Source organism: Phoca vitulina, unplaced genomic scaffold (genome assembly GCF_004348235.1).
Source record: "Phoca vitulina isolate PV1807 unplaced genomic scaffold, GSC_HSeal_1.0 scaffold14, whole genome shotgun sequence".
NCBI classification, from domain to species: domain Eukaryota; kingdom Metazoa; phylum Chordata; class Mammalia; order Carnivora; family Phocidae; genus Phoca; species Phoca vitulina.
The window spans coordinates 7,068,288-7,093,591 of NW_022589717.1; the positions used below are offsets into that span (position 1 = coordinate 7,068,288).

A 25,304-nucleotide genomic window follows, 5' to 3' on the forward strand; every position below is an offset into this window, starting at 1 on the left:
TGTGCTAAATGTATTTTAAAGTAAGAAGCTTAACTACATTATGGATGATTGAATTTTTAAAATTATTTTAACTGAAAAATATATTAATAATTTGTCATTTTGGTGTCAGAATATTAAAAATTTAAGATCTTGATTATTTCTAGCTTCTGAATCTGGCATTTAGATTTAGAGATGAGTAGTTTTGTAACCCATTAGAAGTTTCAAAAAATATATACTATAGGTAATAGGGTGATTTATGAATTTATTCAGATACTAAGGTTTTCACAAAGTACTAGAATAAAAAGTCATCTTATTAATGATTCAGAAGTTTTTGTCTAAGAACAGTTTTAACGTGTGACTAAATCAAATGTCTTAATTTGTGAAAATTTAGAATTTAAGTGTTTGTATTTTGTGCCTACCACATCAGGCACTGTGAAAAGGACTTTTGACATGTAACAAAAATTAGAACACATGTATTATGTGCCCACCACATGCCAGGCACTGTGAAAAGGGCTTTTTGAGGTATAACAAAATCAGAATGTTTATTTCTTTAAGACTTAAGATTTTTTTCTTCAGTGTTTAAGATGAGTATATGATTTACTGGTGTTACTGAGATGTCAGTAGTATTTCAGAGATCTCTAAGGGAGCTTTGCACTTTGATAGTTGGATAAATATCTGAGTATACAGAAACAACTTGAGTATTTACATTTCTAAAATAAGATCTTTCCTCCCAGTGAAAAGTAGCTCAAAGCCATTTCTCATTTATGGGTGATTATTTCTTCAAAGTTAGAATTTGACCTGAATATTTCAGGGGTATCTTTAGTCACCCAGTGTTAACACCAAAGTATACGATTTGGTGTGCTTTCTCATAATTTGCCACCGATCTTTGCAAATTCTCTCTGATTTGGAAACATAGGATTATTAATCTGTAGGCCATATTATCATTGATGTTATGTATTTCTTTTGTATTCTTTTGTACATTTCCTCCCATTTGTCCTTTTGGTCTCTCTAGAATTCTTTTCTTATTTTCCGATATGCAGGCGGTAATTTTATTTTATTTATTTATTTAGTTTTTAAAAGATTTTGTTTATTTGAGAGAGAGAATGAGAGAGAGAGAGCACATGAGAAGGGGGAGGGTCAGAGGGAGAAGCAGACTCCCTGCTGAGCAGGGAGCCCGATGCGGGACTCGATCCTGGTGCTCCAGGATCATAACCTGAGCCAAAGGCAGTTGCTTAACCAACTGAGCCACCCAGGCTCCCTGGAGGCTGTAATTTTACATGTGTTTCTCAAATGTCATTATTAAATATATCCATATTATCTTTGTATCTTGGAACTTGTAGTTATTGATTATACAGTTTATCCATTTACATTTCTCACTATACTTTCCTAGAGAAGATTAAGGTATTTAAGTTTTTCCTGTATTTTTACCCCCAGATACCTCATAGTATCATAGATGTTCCTTGTACAGCTATATATTCTGTTCACTCTTAATGTCTTTTATGGTTCTCTCCAACAAAGAGGGAGATCTTGCAAATATATAATTGTGTGTGTGTGTACACCTGTGCTCATGTATTCACTAAATTTTTACTCAGCATTGTGCTGATTACTAGAATTCAGAAATATATTAAACAATGTCAGTACCCTGTCAATTTAGAAAACAAAACAAAAACTAATCTACTCTGTAAACTTGACAAAGTATACTTCCAAATATAATGTTAGTGATGGGGAGTAAGTTGGAAGGCAATCTGTAGACCTGTTTTTAGTCATTTTGTAGTGTTTAAATGAAGCAAGTTAAAGTAACTTTTAACGAAAATTTTCACTTCATTGACTCATTTTTAAAAAATCAGTTATTGAAAAAAAATCAGTTATTGAGCTATTTTAAAGTAAAATGCTGGTTAATTCTTTATACTTAGGTAAAGCTGATCTAAGTAGAAGTTAATGTTAGGTTTTTGGAAGGGAATCAATAGTCTAAAGTTCTTTCTACTCATGGATAAGAAATTTTAAATTCAATAGGGTTTTGCTCTTTCTTGTATTTACCCTATATCTAAGTTGTATTAAATCTGTATGTTATTAATAAAATAATTTTAAAGCTGTTGATATATAAGTCATAGATATTTTTATTTCATGTTGAATAAATGAATTAAACTTATGTTTATTTCTGTTTGTTTCTTTTTTTCAGTGAATATTACTTCAGTATAGAAAATTTAGAACGGGACTTCTTTCTTAGAAGAAAGATGGATAAACAAGGTTTCTTGCCTATTTCCCTGATTGCTGGTTTCCACCGTGTTCAGGCTCTCACTACAAACCTTAATCTCATTTTAGAGGTAATTATTCATTTACAAAACAGTCTGTACTTCCCATTCAATTATTCTGTGAACTTAAAATTGCTCTAAAAATTATATTAAAAACTTTAAGGGAAAAAAACACAAAAATAATCTTTAGTTGCCTAAGGCTTAGACTCTTTCATGGCTTTTTTTTTTTTTTTTCATTTTGTAAAACCCAAGTAAATGCCTAACCTTGGAAACCCCTCAAATGGGGTTTACTAATGATGTTTCCACCTATTTTTAACCTGATCCTTCAAACTTGGACCTTCTTGAGCTTGGTCCTATAGTCTTCTCAGGTTGCTGCAAAATAGCATGTATTTCTATTTATTAAAATTTGGAGAATTTTTCCTGTGCTATAGAAACACTAATTTAAAAGTCTTCCACTTGTATTCTTAATGTTTTCGTTAATTTTTTTGTCCTGTTCTAGAAATGCTTTGAACATTTTTGGTTTTCTGTTCCCTACATACATGCAATCAGATTTGCCCTTTTGCTATAGTTTTGCCAGACTTATATTCTTGTGCCTCTGTGTAGCCAATCCCTTTTCTCATACACAACCCCTGAAACCACTGATCTGATTTTTGTCCCTTTAGTTTTGCCTTTTCCAGAATATCATATAAATAAGTTACATGTTTGTATGTAGTTTGTAGCCCTTTATTTCTGATTTCTTTCACTCAGCATAGTGCTTTTGAGATTTATTCATGTTGTACGTTATCAGTAGTTTGTTCTTTCTTATTGTTGATTAGTATTCCACGGTATGGATGTACCACAGTTTATCCCTTCACTTGTTGATAGACATTTAGATTGTTTCCAGTTTTTGGAGTTATGAATAAAGTAGAAAGGTCTTTGTGTAGATATGTTTTCATTTCTGTTGGGTAAATATTGAGGATTGTGGTTGCCGGCATGTATTGTAAGTGTATTAACTGTAAGAAGTATGTTCAAAGTGGGTTTGACCATTTTGCATTCCACCATTTTGTATGAGAGTTCCATTGTTCTATAGCCTCATCAGCACGTGGTATTTCAGTTTATTGATGCCTAATGACTAATGACTAATGATGCTGAGCATCTTTTTTTATGTGTTTATTTGCCATCAGTGCACCTTTTTTGTTGAAACGTCTGTTCAGATATTTTGCCTATTTTTAATGGAGTGTTTGTTTTTTTATAATTGTAAGAGTTCTTCTGGATACAAATCCTTTGTGTTTCACGAATATTTTTTCCCAATCTTTGGCTCATCTTTTTATTTTCTTAACAGACTTCTTTAGCAAATTTTTTTGAACATGTGTGCTCTAGGCTTTAAAAACTAGCTACAGGAAGATTCAAGATTCCAAAAACAATAAAAACTAGTGATTTGTTATTTGTTGATGTGTAATTAATGAGGCTTTGTTTTATGAAAGAAATTACTTCAAGTACTACCATTATTACATTTATTTATAGATGCCATCTAAATAATTTCTGTATACTATAATTTGAAGAACACTTGGTTTTTTCCTGTAAAGCTTAGTCTTCAGAAAAATATTATGATATATTCATAGTAGAATGAGTTTATTAACTACTGCCATCATTTGTACTATAGCAAAGATCTATCTCAGTTGTCATTTTCAGTGAATTTGTTACTGGTTTCCTCCATTCTTCCGTACTTCTGTCGGAATCTGGTTGTAATTTCATTATTGTATGATTTTTTGGTCTGTTGGTGTTCCCAGTGAGTCCTCAGGCATAATTTTTAGGTTATTGATTATCTGTTTCTTTATAACTTATAGCAGTAGGGAAGGAATATTTAAAAGAACTTTTGTGTTACTGTTAATGAATTTACATATAAGCACAGTGATTTAGAACAGCACAGGTCTACATTCACTTAACATTTATTATGTACCTACCATTGGTTACAGTGGGAAAGTTGTCCTTTCTCTGTTATGAATGTAAGGTTTCATTGGGCGTTGCAATATAAACATTGATTTAGAGTACAGGCTTGAGAACCAGCATACACATCCTCGTAGTTTTGTGACCTTGGGCAATGTCCTGAGACTTCTGTAAAGTGGAAATGGTAACAATACATACTTCATAGGGTTGTCTTGAGGATGAAATGTGTAATGACAGCGTCTGGCACAAACAGTAAGCCCTAAATACGAATTTGCTATTATTGTTAGTCTTTAAGGATGCCCTTCTATTGTTCACTCCTTTTTTTGGATCTTCATTTCAATTCTATCAATATTTTGTTGTTTGTATTTTGATAGGCTCAAGTCTTCTTTCCTGAAAAACTATCAAAAGAAGCAAAATATACTTTAGTTCACACCTCTGTCCCAGATGAGGTTTTCTACATAGCTATTCTTACTGAATCTGTTTCTTCCCATTCATTTTCAGCTTACTGTACTTTTTTTTTACTTTGATACATATGTAGTAATATGATTAGTATTGTAGTATTTATCACATAATTATAGTACAGTATTATCTGTAGTCATTATACTGTGTATGAAATCTCTGGATTATTTACTATTCATTGCAAATTAGTACCCTTAAACAACATCAGTCTTACCCCCCCCACCTGCTGTTTCCTGGTAACCACCATTTTACTCTTTTTTTTTTTTTAAATGAGTTTCACTTATTTATTTATTTATTTATTTAAAGATTTTATTTTTATTTATTTGACAGAGAGAGACACAGCGAGAGAGGGAATACAAGCAGGGGGAGTGGGAGAGGGAGAAGCAGGCTTCCCGCAGAGCAGGGAGCCTGACATGGCGCTTGATCCCAGGACCCCGAGATCATGACCTGAGCTAAAGGCAGACACTTAATGACTGAGCCACCCAGGTGCCCCAAGTTTCACTTTTTTAGATTCCACATATAAGCAATATCATACAGTACCTGTCTTTCTCTGAATTACCTCATTTAGCATAATGTCCGTAAGGTCCATCCATGTTGTTGCAAATGGCAGGATGTCCTCCTATCTCATGGCTGAATAATATTCTCATATATATGTATATCTGTATATACATATATATATATATGCATGCCACATTTTCTTTATCCCTTCATCTGTTGATGGGCATTTAGTTTGTTTCCACATCTTAGCTACTGTGAATAATGCTGCAATAAACATGGGCGTGCAGATATCTCTTCAGAATCCTGTTTTCATTTTCTTTGGGTATATACCTAGAAGTGGAATTGCTGGATCATATGGTAGATCCAGTTTACTGCATTCTTGATTCTTGCTCCATAGCTGAGAGCTGTTTGTGACTTCCTTTTTTTTTTCCTAAATTCAATTACTCCGCCATCAGAAAGGATGAGTACCCAACATTTACATCAACATGGGTGGAGCTGGAGGAGATTATGCTGAGTGAAATAAGTCAAGCAGAGAAAGACAGTTATCATATGGTTTCACTTACTTGTGGAACATAAGGAATAGCATGGAGGACATTAGGAGAAGGAAGGGAAAGGTGAAGGGGGGGAATCAGAGGGAGAGACGAACCACGAGAGACTATGGACTCCCAGAAACTGAGGGTTTTAGAGGGGAGGGGAATGGGGGGATGGGTGAGCCTGGTGATGGATATTAAGGAGGGCACATACTGCATGGAGCAATGGGTGTTACACACAAACAATGAATCATGGAACACTACATCAAAAACTAATGATGTACTGTATGGTGACGAACATAACAAAATAAATTCAATTAATCCTTGATCTTCAGCTAATCAGTTGTGTAACTATTCAAGTTACTTAACCTCTTCATGCTTGTTTTCTCATTGTTAAAATAGGGCAAATAATACTTAAACTTTCATAGAGTGTAAGGGCTTAAGAGAAGTAATTAACATATTTGTAAAGTCCTTAGAACTATTTTTGCTATTCTCATCTGAAACTGTTTTCCAAATTGTCTTACTGTGGTTCCTCAGAATGTGTGCTGCCATCTTATCTTTAAGTCTTTGCACATAGTAAATCTTTTCTCTTAGTACCAGGCATGGGACCAGGAACTAGGAATACATTATCTATGTATTCTAATATTGGTATTTGTTCATAATAATAGATACCATTAAGAAAAGGACCAAAATTAATAGTTAGAGAAACCTTCAGGTATCCAGAAATATTAACTGTATACTATAACTAATTGTTCAGGAGTTGAAGATAATCATGGTTTGGTTTTAATAAAACTCTTATTTTGTCTAGATCTTTTCCTTAATTTTTTTTTTTAAGATTTTATTTATTTTTTGACAGAGAGATAGCGAGAGAGGGAACACAAATAGGGAGAGTGGGAGAGGGAGAAGCAGGCTTCCCGCCGAGCAGGGAGTCCCATGCGGGGCTCAATCCCAGGACCCTGGGATCATGACCTGAGCCGAAGGCAGATGCTTAATGACTGAGCCACCCAGGTGCCCCTCTTTTCCTTAATTTTGTGTAAAACATAATTTTTGTATGATGTTTTTCAGGTCTAAATCACAACATTCACTTCTGTTCTCTTTATTTTCTTCCTGAAGAATTCAGGAATTCTTCGCATAGTGAAGAATTTCCTTCCCATCTTTTACCAGTAGTAAACTAGTTAAACCTTTCTTGGTGACAGTGTTACTTCTTTTTTGTGTATTATTTCTCCTGAGATAGCACATGTTATACTACATAAATTGTTATGCCCCCTTTTTATTAGATTATTCAATAGTTGTATACAAAGAACTTTGGTTTTTTATTTCCCTACTCATTTTTTTTCTTTTAAATTGAGGCATAATTTATACACTATATATTAGAAATCATAGCATTACATATGACTTTTCTCAGTGTATAAAGTTGTGTAATTGCCCTCCAGATTAAGATATAAAACATGTTCAGTGTCCCAGGAAGCTCCCTTGTTCCCCGCTCCTAGCCTGTACCACTGCTCTCCTCATAGGTAATTGCTTCTCAGAGCTCTCTCAATTTGTTTTTTAATTTCACCTAATCAGAGGTACATGTACTCTTTTATATCTGACTTGTACTTATCATTTCTGTGAGGTTTATCCATGTTGTTGGTGTGTAGCAGTTGTTCATTATCTATTTTGGGGTAGTATTTCATTATATGAATGTAACACAATGTATTTTTCCATGCTGCTGTTTGTAGATACATGGGTTCTTTCCAGTTTGAATCTGTGGTATGGTTGTGAACAGTATTGTACATATTTTTTGATGGTCATAATGCTGTTATTTTCCTGTGACATGGGTAACAGGAGATAAATACACACACACACACACACACCCACACCCACACACACACACACTTAGCTTTTGTAGATACTGCTAAACATTTTTTCCAAATTTATTGAACCAATTAAAACTACCACCATTGAGAGTTTCACTTGCTCCATTTTCTATCATCATATTGGCAGTCTTTACCAAACACTGTTCTGAAAAATTTAAGCTGTATAAGCCTGCCCCCCAAAAGATTCAGCCCATTCCTCTAAGAACTTCCTTAATGGCCCTTTCCAGTCACAGTCAATCTACCCATCAACCTTCTGCCGCATCCCAAACCACTTTTCTGATTATATTAGCATAGATTAATTTTGTCTTTTTATTTGTACACATTTGTGTAAATGGAATTTTTCTGTCTCCTGGCTCTTTCATTTGTAGTTTTCGAAATTCATCCATGTTGTTGCAGGATCTGGATGCTAGGTATACTGAGGTTTGCTACTAGGGTGTCATTGCTTCTAGAATGTTCAGCAGACAAAACTAGGAAAATATATGTTAGAAAAAAAATACAGCTATCACCAATTCAGACCCCTTATTATAGGCTTCTTCCTTATTTCCTTCATTCCCTATTTCATACTCTATTTTTTCAGAGGGTATCCTCATTCCCATCAAAAAAGTTTGTTTTTAAATTTTAATAATTTTAAAGTCTTGTCCAGTTTTGAAAGTATAACTTGAAAAGTGAGTACTATACTAACACTAAGGGCATACAGATGTAAAAGTAACACATACGATATGTTCTTCCACTAAAAGATAGTGAGTTTTAACTTTTATAAAATAACAAGTATGTATGTTCAGTTTTTATATAATATTTGTATTTTTCCTGATTTAATTTCTAAAAGGTGAGTACCCTTGAATTTCAGGTAAAATTCAGATGAATAAGTCCTTTATTTTGAGGAAATTTTGTTCTAGTTTTATTTTATCATTAAATTGCAGCATGTTTATTTTTGCAAAGCACTATAGTCTAGTGACTAAGACTTAGTGGTGGACAGCTAATAAAAATTGAGTCCTAGTATTGACTCATACTAAGTCTATGATCTTTATTTATTTATTTTTTTTAACAATTTTTTTTTTTTTAGGATTTTTATTTATTTGAGAGAGAGCAAGCACGAGCAAGCACCAGCGGGAGGTGGGGGGAGGGGCAGAAGGAGAGGGAGAAGCAGACTCACCACTGAGCAGGGAGCCCAATGCGGGGCTCCATCCCAGGACCCTGAGACCATCACCTGAGCCAAAGGCAGACGCTTAACTGAGCCACCCAGGCGCCCCAGTCTATGATCTTTATCAGATTATTTCTTTGAGCCTCAGTTTCCTCATCTGTGTACATTATAGGGTATTGTGAGTAATGTGTATGTCTGTTTCTTATCAATTAATGGTGGTAGTTATTAAAATAGTGCCTAAATTTTATTTGGTGGTATTATATTAAGGTAAGATAAAAGGAAATAGAGAAAAAAAATAAATTTAATTATGGTAAAAGTAGTTTGATTCTAGTTGATGTAATGATCCTTAAAGGCCTATTCTGTTGTGAAAACCAAATTATCTGCTGCGTGTTAGGTGAGGATATGTGTTACCTATTACAGGGGCAAATGATTTAAAAATTCGTTCTAAGTAGTTAATTCATTGGTATTTTTAGAAACATATATTGTAATAATGTCTGCTAATTTCAGATTTAAAAAATTCTTAGGTTATTAGAAGTATAGGATGTGCAATTACAGTTTTTTGAATGAAAGTTCTTTAATAGCTCAAAATACCTATTTATAGGCACTGAAAGATAGCACAGAAGTGGAAATTGTGGATGAGAAAATGAGAAAAAAGATAGAACCAGAAAAATGGCCAATTCCGGGCCCTCCTCCACGTAGTGTGCCACAAACAGACTTCTCTCAACTGATTGATTGCCCAGAGTTTGTACCAGGCCAAGCCTTTTGTTCACATACAGGTAACAACTTTTCTTCTAGAGCAAGCAGTGTAATGGTGGGCTGTTTGGTCCAATTGACCTATCCTTTAAAAAAGTTTATTTAGGTTGTATAGGAAAATTAAAGATTACAAAATGACTTTTGATGCTCTGAATTCTATTCATTTTGCCCCCCCAGCCATAAATTAAAAAGGGATTTAAGAATTATGGGTAAATCTCTGCTCTGTTCTTAAATTGTGTACTTTGTCATGTACGGAATTTCTACCTATCTTCGTAATTTTACTAAATGATTATAGATATGTTGTGCCAGTTTCCTTTTGTAAGATTGGAGTAGTCTAGTAGGATGAGTAGTTTAAAAGTCTTATACTCAAGAGGGGGTGACTTTAATTTTGCTACTAGTGTGCTTCAATCCTGTCTTGTAAAGACGGGATGACCTATATTCAAAAGCAGCATTGGGGTATTGTTATGAAATTATTATAATTATAGATAAAGAATTGATGGTAATTAGAATTTCCAAAAACTGCTTTGATATTAAGAATTTTTTCCTGGATCATTTTTAAGACATTCCCTCTTGGGAAAAAATGTGTGTGCTTAAACTTTTTTCAGTCAGGGTGATGATCTACTGATGCTTGGATGTCATATGATCGAATATGCAGAGGAATAGGTGACTCACTGAAATATTATAAACATTGGAACAAATCGTGCTGCAGAAATGAAAGCAACCAGACTTCTATGCAAGAATGTCTACTCCCGACTCCTTGTGGAGGAGGTTGGGCCACCACTACAATGGAGATAAACACCTTTGTGATGATAATGAGAGAGAGACCAGAGGACTGCTGTTGTTTTTATAGGAGCCACCCATTTGTGTGTAATTAGCCTGAGCTGCATGTGCTACTTTTATTTACGGTGGGAAAGTTAATTATCATTCTGGAAATATTGCAAGATTCTGTCTTTTCCTTCCAGACTTATGTACCTGTGTCCAGATCAATAAAACAAAAATAGAGAGGCTTGAGTGGCATTTCCCAGATTGTTAGGTCCTTTGCTGTTTGATTTGCCCTTCAGTGTAGTGTACAGTGTACAACTCACATGTTGTCATAATATTTCACATGGACTATAAGATGTGTTAATGTGGACACTGAGGGATAAGACATTTGAGAAATGAACAAGAATATTTTTTTCTAAACTCTTCAAGATATATTTTTTATACACCAGTATGTGAGACCTGCCATCAATAAAGTACCAGCGGACAGTCTCACAGATATTTTTATTTAGTGTTTCTTTGTCAGCCCTCTATGCCTCTAGCCCTAGCAAACAACTTGGGCAATTGTTTTAAAAGTTGAAGAAAAGTGATATTTTTTAGGTTTTCTTGAAGATTTAATGTCTGATTGTATAAGTTAGATTAATTTATTTGTGTAAACTTGGGGTCCAAGATGACATTTTTAACCTGCTTATGAACAGGCTTTAAGTGAGTTAGATAAAAATAGAAAATACTTTTCCCACAGGGTAGCTAAGATAGGTCAGTCAAGTTGGTGATGCCTGTTCATTTAACCATTTATGCATTATTAATAAAATTACAAGAATAAAATCACAATGCCTTGTACATTTTTGTATTTTTTTAAATATACACTCATTTACATCTCACATACACATTGCCAAAACAAGTCACTATATATTTAAATGTCAAAAATTTTAGGTTATTTAGATTATACATCTGTAACTGGATGCATAATGAAGGCATATAGAAAGAATGTTCTTAGAGTTAATACAGATTTACCTTACACCATAGGAATAAATACATAAATTCAGCCTTTTCCATGAATGCCCATATTTCTGACTTTAATAATTATCCTCTGATGAGAAAGCCTTAGGTCCTAAATTCAGTAGAGAGTAGTATGTCACCAAAAATTTGAAATGGATATAGGAATCGGAAAAGTAGATTGTGTTTATCTGTACCTATAGATAAAGAAACTTTTATCTGTATCCTTTTTATCTCTAAAGAGAAGACTTTATATTTCAAAAAACATAACCATTGATGTATACTTCCTGAGGGATTTATATGGTAAAATATTTAAACATTTTTGTTTTTTTCATCAAAGAAATTAAAATGTCTATTTTTCCCTCTATGGAGGTTGAATTGTGTAACATGAGTTCACCTTTGCACTGAACAGAGGACCTCAATGCACCAGAAAATGTTGATTATGGGAATGGTAAGATGTTAATTTTAAAATTTAGGGTTTGCAGTTCAATGGATATAGTATTGCGTTATCAACTCTTTAAGTAGTAAAAGGATTTCATTCATCAAAATTGAGAGGGTCAGGTACCTGACCATCTTGGGGTTTTTTGTTGTTGTTGGCTTTTTGAAAAATGTGTAGGAGCATCCCTAATGATTTTTTAATAAGCTGTGGGATTTCCTTTGGAAAGTTGCAGAAGTATTCCTGAATGTGCCACACATAAAGTATATAATCCTTTTAAAGCAATCTGTGTCATTACCTGGATTCAGGGTGGATAAAGAAGTCAAACTAGATAGATAATCATGGAACATATAGGGTGATTTTACCCCTGGAGAGTCATGTTGACAATTTTTTCAATTAATGAAAACAGCAAAGATAAATTTTTTTCTATGTTCTCACAAATTAGAACCTATAAATGTCAAAGTGTGTGTCTAATTTCTTATCTGTAAGTTTAATGTCCAGTCATCCAAGTAATATGCAGACTCATTGGTTTTTGGAAGATTAGGGCTTTACCGTTACCCTTAAAATTTACATAGATAATGTTTGAAACTTTTTCATTGTAAAAGAAAACATGTCACACAGCATATGTGTAGGTAATTATAAGGTGAACATTTCCCTTTAAAAACTCAGACTATTCTAAATTTTCTTGTCTTACTCAAATTCTTTGGTATTTTAATGTTTAATTTGTAAGCATGTGTTGTGGATATAGCGAAACACTTGACTTCATGGTAGAAACATTCAAGCTTAGCGAGCATTTAGAGATGATTATATAATAAACTTAAGTAGGTGTTTAAGATTAGATTTCTGTGTTAAAAATAGTAGTTAACTGATTTCCCTACCATGTGCCATTCTAATCATTTATACATGAACTATCCATAGTAATTTGGTTAATTCTTACAGTTGCTAGGGTGGTGGTTCTTAGTCTGTTTTTAAGGCTTTATTCACTTTATGAGCATAGGTGATTTATAGTATTAGAAATAGCGTTCTCTGCTGATAAATGTCTTCCCATTCCTATAACTTTAATATCAATACTTGCAGCCCAAACCTAGCATTTCACCTATACTACCTCTGTGGGTCAATTGATGATACATGTACCATTAATTAAGAAAGTTGTAAGCAGCAATGTCAAATAGAAATATAATGTTTGCTACACATGTAATCCTAATAATTTTAATAGCCCGAAAAAGCTACAAAACAAATGAAATTGATTTTAATAACATTTAAAATATTTTAATATACCCAGATAGTATAACATTAATATAAAAATTACAGATCCATTTTACCTTTTTAGATATTTTGTACTAAGACTTTGAAATCTGGTATGGACCTTAAACTTACTAGCACATTTTAGGACTACCCATGTTTTAAGTGCTCAGTAGCTCCATATGACTAGCGGCTGTGTTCTGGACAATGCAATTTTAGAGCCTTCTCCATTATGAAGCAATGTACTTTTAAAAAAAAGTAGTATAGTAATTTGGTATTTGAATCCTGTATCTAATAGGTGTTCATAGAGAGGATAATAACTCTTACTTGTTTCTAGCATGTAGTAGAAGAGAGTAAAATCTTGGAATATTCTTCTCAAACCCAAAGCCCTGGAATGTGCCTTTGCATTTTCATTTAGTAAATAAAAGAATTGTTGCTGTTAATTTATTTCAACTTTCTCCATGTAATATTCAGCTTTGCAGTATTTTCAAGTAATTGGCTTTTGGGGACTAAATTAAATGATATTTAGAATCTTAGAGTATAAATTTGTATTTAAAACTCTGTCCAGGAAGTATGTATTGCATTATAACTTAAAATAAGTATTCTTTTTAATTTTTAGAAAAAGATTTGTAAAGGAATCAGGATTTTATTTATAGAGGATGTAATTATTTTGATTAAGAGATAGTGTGGAGAAAAGCATTTTTAATTCTAACAGAGTTTTAAAATGTTTTAAACTTTATTACCAGGGCAGTGCACTTTAATGATGTGACATTCTACTCTTTACAGTATCGAATAGGAGCTAAGTGGGCACACTGCATTTAGGTATAACTCAGTAAGCAGAGGAAATGTGAAGTGTGAATAATGATTGCCTTGCTATAGATTGTAGCAGAATAGTGAAGGACTGATACTGCCTTGAATAAAATATGCATTTACTCTGCTTAATAGCATTTGAGATTCCATAATTTCATTATAATTGATAGATTTTAAGATTTGACAGGGAATTGACCCCTAAATTAAATGTATTACCACAATTAGTGACTCAATTGATACGCTTAAGAAGTTTGAATTAATGTGATCTGTGTAAGAGTTGGTGACATTTCTTTTATCTATTATTCATTGGCTTCACTCAAATACATCTTACATTACATCTTTTCAGGTTTGAAAGGCATTGGAAAAATTGTAATTGAGATTTGATATATCATGTTTTTGTGGAAAAAAAATCAAGCCTAAGTAAAGAAAAAGAAGTGCTTTATAAGTAAGAAAACAATATTTTAACTAAGTACTAACTTAAAATTTTAGAGTCTGCCCCAAATTCTCCAAGAACTGGAAGTCCACTGAACCCAAAGAAAAATACTGAAACAAGTAATCTTCAAGCAATGTCTAGAGGTTTGTCTACAAGTTTGCCTGACTTGGACTCAGAACCTTGGGTAGAAGTTAAAAAGAGACATCGTCCATCTCCAGTGAAATTGAAGGTAAATTGTTATAAACCAAGTGAAGTGTAGTACATTCCTGGGTTGAATGTAAGGCCAATGTATTTTGTTTGTCAAGTAAATCTATAAAATTTGGAAAAGTTTAAATTGTAAAAATTGGCTATAAGTGAAAACTTTAGGTATACTCAGTAGTTGAAAATAAGTTATATTGTGTCAATTTTAAAAATTTATGTTCTATTTCTGAATATGATTTAAGAATATTTTGATGTGGTCTTTTTACTTGTGACTAATTTAAATTTGAATAACTTTTTTAAAGCTGACAAAATTTTTCTAAATTGTGAATTTATATTATAACCTTGTTATATTATTTGTGACCTGTTAATTATTTATAAAGGGTACAGATTATATGTGTTTTTGGTGCTTTTGTGTACAGTAAGGAAGGAAAAGAGAATTGATTTCTTAGGGGCACATGAGGGAGTGGGATGTGTGGTTATGAAACAGCAGAAGAGATCCTTGATGGTAGCACTGCTATATTTTTGACACATGGCTGGATACACAAAATTTGAAGTGTGATAAAAATTGCTCTGATCTAAACCATAAATAAAATGAGTACAAATAAAGCTGGGGAGATCTGAGTAAGATTAATGGGTTATTACAATGTTTATCTTGTTTGTGATATTTTGCTATACTTTCACAAGATGTTACTATTGGGAGAAACTAGGTAAAAAAATAATGTAAGATTTCTGTTATAACTGTATGTGAATGTACAGTTATCTCAAAGTAAGAAGTTTACTACAAATAAATGTGGAAACAGTGGTACTCAAATGATTCAAATATTGAAAGTCAGCTCTGTAAGGAAAAGGTTACTAAAAAGAATTGGGAAGCATAAAGAAGGCTATTATATTGAAGATTATTATGAACCCAAGGCTCTTTATCCTTACCATCACAGCATGAAGAAGAGAGCATGAAGGGTTATAAGAGTCGTTCTCCATTGGGGGAATGAGGGAGTGATGAAATTTTGCTTCGTCAGGGGATATTTGGCAATGTCTGGAGACATTTTTTGGTTGTTAAAACTGGGAGAGTGCTATTGCATCTTGTGAGTGGAGGCCAAAGATGCTGCTAAACATCCTACAGCGCACAACCCCCCCCCCCCAAAAAAACCCCAAAGAATTATCAAGCCTAACATGTCAATAGTGCTGAGCTTGAAAAACCCTCATCAAAGATAACTTTTTAATTAGCCGTGGGGGTTAAACATAGCATATTTAAATGTTAAAAGAGGTGGCCCCCCCTCCCTCCCCCTCCCCCTGGGGACATCTTAAAAGCCTGAAGTAGCTTTCTAGGGGTGCCTGGGCGGCTCATTCAGTTAAGTGTCCGACTCTAGATTTTGGCTCAGGGTGGCAAGATCCAGCCCCATGTGGGGCTGCCTCCCTCTCCCCCTCTGCTCCTCCCCCTACTCATGTGCTCACTCATTATAAGTAAAAATCTTTAAAAAAAATCCTAAAGCAGCTTTCTCAAGACAAGATTTTCTGAAGTTCTTGATTAATTCTATGATTATCATCGCAAATAACATCCCTGTATAGGTAGGGAGGCTAAGGATGGTGTCCTGAAAACACATACACACACACACACACACACACACAAAACCATAAAAAGGATCGTGTCCTGGATCATTGACAAAGATTTGTATAGTATTTTATTTATTCTAAGATCTACATTTGTCCTCCACATTAAAAAAATCTCCATTTCAGTATTTCTTTTAAAATAATGGTTCCTCCCTTGTATGCTATTGGTGTGGAAGTAAATTGATACAGCCACTGTAGAAGATAGTATGGAGTTTCCTTGAAAATTTAAAAATAGAGGGGCGCCTGGGTGGCTCAGATGGTTAAACGTCTGCCTTTGGCTCAGGTCATGATCCCAGGGTCCTGGGATCGAGCCCCACATCAAGCTCCTGGCTCAGCTCCTGCTTCTCCCTCTCCCTCTTCCTCTCCCCCTGCTCATGCTCTCTCTCTCTCTCTATCTCTGTGTCTCAAATGAATAAATAAAATCTTAAAAAAAAGAAAAAAATTTAAAAATAGAAATTACCATATGATCCAATAGTTCCACTAGTGAATATTTAATCCAAAGAAAATGAAAATACTAATTCAAAAAGATATATGCACTTCTATGTTTATTGAAGTATTATTTACAATAGCTAATATGTGGAAGCAACCTAAGTGTCCATTGATAAGGAAGATGTGATACACATATATAGTGGAATATTACCCGTAAAACAGGATGAAATTGTGCCATATGCGACAACATGGGTGCGCCTAGAGGGTATTATGCTAAGTGAAATAAGTCAAAATGAAAAAGGCAAATACTATAGGATTTCACCCATGTGGAATCTAAAAAACAAAATGAGTAAACAAAAAGCAAAGTCAGACCTGTAACTATCGAGAGCAAACTAATGGTTGCAGAGGGGCAGGGGTCGGGGGTGTAGACAAAATGGGTAAAGGGGGAGGGAGATACAGGCTTCCAGTTATGGAATGAATAAATCACAGTAATAAAAAGCACAGCATGGGGAATATAGCCGATGATATTGTAGTAGCATTATATGGTGACAGATGGTTGCTACACTTGCAGTGAGCATAGCATAACATAAAACTTGAATTGATATGTTGTACACCTGAAACTAATGCAGTGTTGTGTGTCAACTATACCCAAATAAAAGAAAAAAGAAAAATTTTGCCTTTCTTACAGGAACTGGCAAAGGAAAGTTACTAAGTGCCAGAAATTACTGCAAAGACTAGTTAGAGAGGTGCCAAGCAACTTAAAACTCTCCAAAACTGATTTCTTTTTCTTAAGGGGCTTAAATTCAGGAAATGTGCTAATTAATAAAGCACAATTGTGCGAATTTTTAAAAATAAATAAAAATAATGGTTCCTGTTAAAATTGATAGCATCTTTGGCTTGGTTTAAAAAAAAGTTTTTGGAAGGGTAAGTATGTATAGAGCCAGCAAATTGGTAATGGAATCTGGTTTTAATAGTGGAACAAGAATGATATAAAATCTAGGACCTTCAGTTTTATGGCCAAAGAATGTTGGTGCCATTAGTAAGATCTGAAATATATTCTGATACTACAGAGTGAGGATCTGGCTTGGAGGAAAGCTGACTGTAGGTTCTGGGGGCCTAGATATTTCAGTGATACCTCCTGAGTTGGGTTACTTAATGACAACATTGCCAATGTACTTTAAAAAAAAAATGATCTTTTAAAAATAAACATTCTAGAGTAGCTATAGCTTGTTCAGAGGTAGATTTCTTTAGAAATCTGAAAGCATTTTTTTTTTTTTAAGATTTTATTTATTTATTTGACAGAGAGAGACACAGCGAGAGAGGGAACACAAGTGGGGGGAGTGGGAGAGGGAGAAGCAGGCTTCCTGCAGAGCAAGGAGCCCGATGTAGGGCTTGATCCCAGGACCCCGGGATCATGACCTGAGCCAAAGGCAGACGCTTAACGACTGACCCACCCAGGCGCCCCTGAAAGCATTTTTTCTACTGTCATCTTGGTCAGGTTTTTTTTCTTGTGAAATTTAGTCCCTTTAGATTTTTTGTAACAAGTGATTTTGTTGTTGAGGTTTTTTTTTTTTTTTTTTTTTTAAAGATTTTATTTATTTGACACAGAGAGAGACAGCGAGAGCAGGAACACAAGCAGGGGGAGCGGGAGAGGGAGAAACAGGCTTCCCGCCGAGCAGGGAGCCCGATACGGGGCTCGATCCCAGGACCCTGGGATCATGACCCGAGCCGAAGGCAGACACTTAACGACTGAGCCACCCAGGCGCCCCGTTGTTGAGGTTTTAAGATTATTTCTTCATCACCACTATTGAAATTTCAGATGATATACCCTGGAGTTGGTCTGTTTTTATTTATTGTGCTGTGTATTCATGTCCGTTATTTTGGGAAAATTCATGTTTCTCTTTTTTTCAACTTTTGGTGTTCCTTTTTATCTGATGTTGGACCCCCTAGGACTCCCTGAATTGATCGTCTGGCTACTGTTTTTTTGGAATTGGGGATTTAAAAAAGATTCTGTTTTCTGATATTTCCATCAGTTTTTTTTTGTTTTTTTTTACAGTCCTCTTTTAGGGTGATGATTATTTCTTAATATGTGGTGATCTTTAGTTGATGGTTCATATTAGTTAATGATAAATTGGTATGGACTTCTTTTGTGGCCTTGTAGATTGCTCATCCAGAAAGCCTTTCTCCTGAATGTGAGATGTCATCATGCACACTCTTGGTTAAGTGTAAAGGTCCTGTTAGACTTCTAGACCTTGGCAGAGAACAGTCATGCTAGTTCTGAGTCTTCAGAATTGATAAAATCAGTACTTTTCTCTGGGAAGTAGAATTCCTTAGTGTACTTCATTCATTGGTAAAACTACCTTCTCTTTCTTCCCCCCCAGCTCTTTTTTTAGAAGTTTAGAATAATATTGGGATGTGTTCAACCTCTGTCTGGCTCCATGGACATGAGCCTTCTCTTGGCAAATCCTTCATTTTGTTTAGAAAGCAATTCTTGGGCTTTAAGTTGGGAGCAGATTTTATAGTTTCATATTCTCAGGTAAGGGTGTGGGACTGACTGTTCTAGCTGTATCCTGTAGTTTGGTTTTCCAAATATCCATTTTGATGGCTGTCACATAGTCCATTCCTGCTCACTGTGCTTATCTCAAAACTTTTTAGGGCCCCGGTGGAACCAGTGGTGTCAGTCTTTATATAGATTCTAGGTTGCTGTTTCCTCTAGTCTTGTTTATTATCAATACAATCCCATTTGCTTTCTGCTTTCCAGAAAGTCAGAACAATTTCTGATTTTCTGATAGTATAATACTTGTTTTCATGTTGACATGGATTTATTTTTTTCATTACTGTGAATCATTACTGCAAGTAAGTGTGCTCAGTCAAGTCCTCTTCAACCCAAATCTCTTGTTTCTTCCTCACAAATTAAAAAAAAAAAATCTATGTTTGAAACAAATTTAAATACAACTGATACAAAGTAAAAAGTAAGAAACTCTGTCCAGGGTTTACCATTATTTTTTTCTTTTTTAAAGATTTTTTATTTATTTATTTGAGAGAGACAGAATGAGAGAGAGCAAGCACATGAGAGGGGGGAGGGTCAGAGGGAGAAGCAGACTCCCTGCCGAGCAGGGAGCCTGATGCGGGACTCGATCCAGGGACTCCAGGATCATGACCTGAGCCGAAGGCAGTCGCTTAACCAACTGAGCCACCCAGGCGCCCCAGGGTTTACCATTATTAACAGTTCGGTGTTTATTCTCAGACTTTTTTTCATGTACTTGTAAATGTGAATAACAAGGTATATAGTTTTTTTAAAAATATATTCACAGTGTGTTAAAACTTATTTATTTTTATTATTTTTTTTAGTAAAAACTTATCATGGACTGTCTTCTATTTAGTAGAATGTTAGCTCTGTCTGGGCAGAGTTATTATTGTATATCCTTTCCTTGAACAGTGCCTGGCTCACAGTGAGGACCAGATAATAATTGACTGAAAAGATATGTACTACATTAATAGGAATTCTGAGAGGGGGGATTGTTTTATTCTAGGCAGAGGAGAGTTAACATTTGCTGAAGGATAAGGATTGGTCAGAGGCTGACATTGGAAAATGACATTGAGACATCTGTTTTCTTGTGTTGAGAGTTATGGAAATCTAGAGGAGGTTAGATTTTAGAAGACCTAGGATCTAAAGTTTTGGACTTGTTATGTCACCCAGTAGGAAGCAATTTAAATTTTTTCAGGAAGGACAAAGTTCAACAGTTCAATGCATGTTAAGGTAAATTTAATATGAAAACCTGGCCACAGTGAGTGAGGCTGAAGATTGAGAAGAGGGATTAGCTAGGAACCCTAGCTAATGGCATTAATGTTGTGAGGATTTGGACTAGGAAGATCATTGAATTTGGAAGTCAGAAAACCTTGATTGTTCTAGTCCTGACGAATTCTGATATTCTGGACAAATTAACTTCATAGCTCTAAGCCTTTTTTTCCCCTCATTTGTAAAATGAGTTGGTGTGCTATAATGGATTAGCTAAGCACCATTCTTACTCTAAAGGAATCTTTAACCCTCCTTTTACTCAATTTTGTGTTTTTATTTAGCATTAAACTTAGTGTTTAGCAAATTCTTTGTATTTATTGGGCCAGAATAATATTGGCTTGATTTTCTTTTATAATTTGCCTGCTAACTAGTTACTGAACACACAGGCTTCATATTACTAACTTGTAACATTATTATGTGATGTTTCTTTTCAAAATGATTAAAAAAAAGTTTGTATATAAAATACCATTTTCTTCCTTTAGGAATCATCATCTCTACCTGAAGAGGCATCAGATCAGCTGTATCCTTCAGATGAACAAGAGCAAGAAGAACTTGATTTTTTATTTGATGAAGAGATAGAACAAATAGAAGGACGAAAAAACACATTTACTGATTGGTCTGATAATGATTCAGATTATGAAATTGATGATCAGGATTTAAACAAGATTTTGATTGTAACTCAGACACCACCTTACATGAGAAAACATCCTGGAGGAGATCGAACAGGCAACCACATGTCTCGGGCAAAAATTACATCTGCACTTGCTAAAGTCATTAATGATGGCTTATATTACTATGAACAGGATCTATGGATGGAGGAAGATGAAAACAAACACACAGCCATAAAGGTAATATTTTCTGGGTAATATTTCTGCTGATACTAGTTTTTTTATTATGTTGCTCCCTGTATTTTCCTAAACTTGAGGCTTTATTTTATTAAATTTTGAATATAAATAAATTTAATTTTGAAAAATTCCCAGAATATGTCTGATAGTCACAACCTGAGAAATAATTTTATTAAAATGACAGTGAAATGAATAATTATAAAAAATGAGCACTCATTTACTAAAACCCTTTTTTCAGGTGAAAATAATAAGGCTCTTTCTAATAAGAAAAAAACCTGAAGTTAATGGACAGGCTTAGTTTATATGCTCATTCCTTACCCTGGCCTATAATCACCCCAGCTAAATGAGTAGGGTTTTAGAGAAGGCTTACTTTTGTTGTTCCCTTCCATTGTTCTCTCCTTAGTCTATGGTGAATGCTTTATGGTTGTGGACAAGGATAGAAGATTAAAATGGCTGATTGTCTCTCCTTGTGCAATCATTACTGTGGTGTTAGGGGTGCTCTTTGAAACCTTGTTCCAGTTTTTTATCTTCTTGAATTTGACCCCACATCCTGAATACCTATCCTAGTTATGAGGGTAAAATATGAGAACCAGAGTATTCTACTGGCTATCTGCGTTCCTTTGATATGAATTTTAATGATAAAGATAGGGACTAATGGGATCTTTTTCTGCCATTAAAAAAAGTTAAATATTTGTTTTTGGGACAGAATAATGAGGGGAAAGTTGTGTAACTATACTATGCCAAATAGAGGAGAGATCTTGGTCAGAAATAGTTAACAGTTGTAGAAAAAGAGTCTGCCAACTAGTGATTGAAATCGAAGGGACTGGCTGTCCATGGAGGTTCGTTATCATTAGCAAGAAGTGTGCTTTCCTCCTTCGCTCTTCATTTCTTTTTCTTTCTGGAATTCCCATCAGTGCATTCACCCCCTTACCTTCTCTAACCATTGCCTTTTTGGAGACCATGCCTCAGGTTATTGTAGCTTGTCTGTAACTTAAGGGCCTGAATAGTTTTCTCTGTCCTACTACTGTGAAAAGGAAGTATGTTTTTATAGTTTCTTGGTTTAAAATCTTTCCTTGTCTAAGCATGGTTATTTTGTTTGTGATACTTAGGTTCTGTAAGTAATCTCTAACTTAAATCCTTTTGGAATAGAAAGAGCTAGAAATAAATTTAATAATAGGTTAAAATTACACTCCCTCCATTCCCTATCTCTCTACCCTGCTTTGTTCTTCACCATCTACTGTTCTGTATATTGCACTTCTTTTCTGTTTTGATCACATGAATATAAGATCAATGAAGATAGGGATTTTTGTCTTATTTTGTACACTACTATATCTCCACTGCTAGTTCCTGGCACATAGTAGCACTCAATTCATATTCATTAGGTGGATAAATGAGTAATGGATTAAACATTATGAACTAACCAACAAAAAGCTAACCACTGTATATAATATTGGTTCTATGGGGAATTTTTTTGAGTTCCAAATAATGAACTTTCAGGCCATCTTGAGAAACATATTTGTAGGTGATTATTTATTTGCTTTAACTAAAGTGTAGACAGCAATAAGGAAAAGCTATGTATTGAGTTAATTAAAAACCAGCATCTGACCACTTAACCATGAAACATTAGGGGAAAGTAATCTTGGCTATATGACTCTTAAGCATTATGGGTCTGTTCATAAGTATATTGTATTTTAGCCTGATTTGTATGTACATTCTTATCACCTGACTTATTCCCCTTTTTTCTAATTCTGTGTTCAACATGTAATTTCTGATTAGAATTGTACTTTTCCTGTGGGTCTGCTTAAAGGGAAAGAAAACAGTGATTTAATATATATTTGTTAAACTCCTAATATGAGCCAGACATTGTGCTAGGTCCTGGGCATGGAATGGGAAGATAACAGTAAGGTCTCTACATGCCTGGTTCTTACAAATAATTGGGAGGACAGACATTAAAATAAACCCACAATAAATACTTAATCACAAATTAAAAATTATAATAAATGTGCTAAAGGAAAAGAACAGGATGCTCCTGGGTTGGGTTGTCAGGGAATGAATGCCTGTGAGAAAGTCAGTTATAGTGAGATCTGAAGTATGAGTAAGATTAAACCCTGCAAAGACCAGGTAAACCATATTCTAGGAAGAGGAAACGGCAAGTGGCAAGGATCTTCGGGAAGAAAGAATTTGGTGTATTTTAAGGACTGAAAAACAAGTCCATTTGTTTATAGTATTATTATATAAGGACAGTTATGGTAGTATATAGGCAGAAGTCTGATCATATATGGTTTTGTGGGCCATGCTAAATTGGAATTTTTCTAAAGTTCAAGTAAAGTACCTTGGAGGGTTTTACACAGGCAACAGGGCTTAATCTAATTTTTCTTTTTCTTTTTTCTATTTATTTTTTTTAAGATTTTATTTTAGAGAGAGAGTGAGCGGGGGGAGGAGCAGAGGAAGAGGGAGAGAGAGAATCTCCAGCAGACTCTGCACTGAGTGTGGAGCCCGACATGGCACTCGATCTCATGACCCTTAGCTCATGACTTGAGCTGAAACCAAGAGCCAGATGCTTAACCAGCTGAGCCACCCTAATTTTTGTATTTAAAAGATAACTCTGGTTATTATGGTGGAGAATGGATTAGATAGGTACAAGAGTGGCAGAAGAAATCCCCTTGGGAAGCTATTAAAGTAGTCTAGGAGATGGGTATTGATAATTTAAGGTAACTTGGTAGCAGAGGAAATGTTGAAATAAGAAAACCCAGATCTGAGCCCTGAGGAATCATCACTTAGGAGTTGTAATAGGAAGTGGTGCTGTAGAAGCCAAAAACCAACTTCAAGAGGAAAGAATAATCAGATATGTCAGGAACTGGACAGATTGAATTAGATGTAAATGAAAAGAATGCCAAATTGATAGGGTAGTTTAGTGATCTTTTCTGACTTCGCAAAAGGATTTTTTGCTGGATCCAGAAGTTATATTGAACTGCACTACACTGAGTGTAGGCTTTCTGTTTCTGCCATGTTCTTACTGCTGAAGACAACTCAAATGGCCTTTTAATAGATGAGAAAACATCTTAAAATCCTTGAAGATTGGCAAGGTAAGTTATTATCAGAATAAAGCCATAGAGAAGTGTGGAGTATTGAACCCAGTGTTGCCCTGGAGACCATTTTGGAATTTGGGGAATTTGAGGAATTCAGCATTCCAGAAGTCCCCCAAAAATAAAGGGGGAAAAGCCATAGCCACAAACCTATGGCTCAGCCAAAGTTGGGGATTTGAGTGAGTCTTCTATTAAATTGGTACCTAAAAATATACCCTAAGTGAAAGAGAACTTAACTTGCTTTCTCACCTACTCCTCTGTGGGACTACAAAGAAATTTCCCTAGTTGTGCTGAACAGACTAAGAAGAAAAAAAAAATGGCTTAGAATTTATAATCACGCAACTTAAATTCATAGTATCTAGATGACGTGACCACTAGTCATGAATTTTAAGTGATTATGACCTGTTAATTTCCCAGAAACCTAGCAGAAGCCAACATAGCTCCTTTGTGAGGACATTCACTTTTATCCTAGACCTTGAATAATTTACTCAAATTATCTTAAAAGGAATGTGAGCAATTCACAAAATTAATAATCAAACAAGGAAATATGGTACTACATGTGAGAATGAGCAAAACCATACCCTGAAATAATTTAGATAATGGAATTATTAAACAGAATATGGAATAACTGTTAACTGTGTTTAAAAAAACAGTATGTGCAGGGAAGAAGTAGTAAACAGTAACATTCCTAGAATTTCTGCAAGTAAAAATAGTTAATTAAATTAACTCAATCAATTAAGGGGATTAATAGCAGATTAGATACAATTAGAGAACCAGTAAATCAGAAGACAGCTTACAAGAAACTACTCAGAAGGTGGCTCCGTGGCACAATGGATAGCGCATTGGACTTCTACAAGAAACTACTCAGAAATCAGTACAGAGAGGCACAGAGAGGCAAAGAAAATATATGAAAGGGTATGTAATGATATTTTGGAGAATCTTTGCTATTATTTACTACATTTCAAATCAAGTTGTAGAATTTAACATCTGGATTTTATTTTATAGCTTTTTATTTCGAGAAAAGGTTTAGAAAGGCAAGAAATGTGGAATACAGAGTGATAAAAATGGTCTAAAATAGACATTTAATCAGAATTTCAGAAGGAAAGATTAGAGAAAAGGGGGCAAAGTCAGTATTTTAAGAGGTAATAGCTGGGACTTTTTCTGAATTGAGGAGCAGTTAGAGCAGCCAGGGAAAAAAAGGCAGATTACATTTAAAGGTAGGAGAGTGCACAGCTGACAGCTGACTTTCCAACAGTAAAGAGT

At 34.6% G+C, this 25,304-nt stretch overlaps 1 protein-coding gene across 5 annotated transcripts in view; it reads left to right on the forward strand.

The window, feature by feature from the left end:
• Window positions 1-25,304, forward strand: part of LARP1B (La ribonucleoprotein 1B) — a 125,338-nt gene that overhangs the window by 25,393 nt on the left and 74,641 nt on the right. For all 5 annotated transcript variants that reach the window (XM_032412821.1, XM_032412822.1, XM_032412824.1 and 2 more), the window contains 4 exons: window positions 2,159-2,303; window positions 9,246-9,420; window positions 14,130-14,302; window positions 20,593-20,958. In XM_032412821.1, the coding sequence (XP_032268712.1) occupies window positions 2,159-2,303; window positions 9,246-9,420; window positions 14,130-14,302; window positions 20,593-20,958 (859 nt within the window). The remainder of the gene's footprint in view (window positions 1-2,158; window positions 2,304-9,245; window positions 9,421-14,129; window positions 14,303-20,592; window positions 20,959-25,304) is intronic.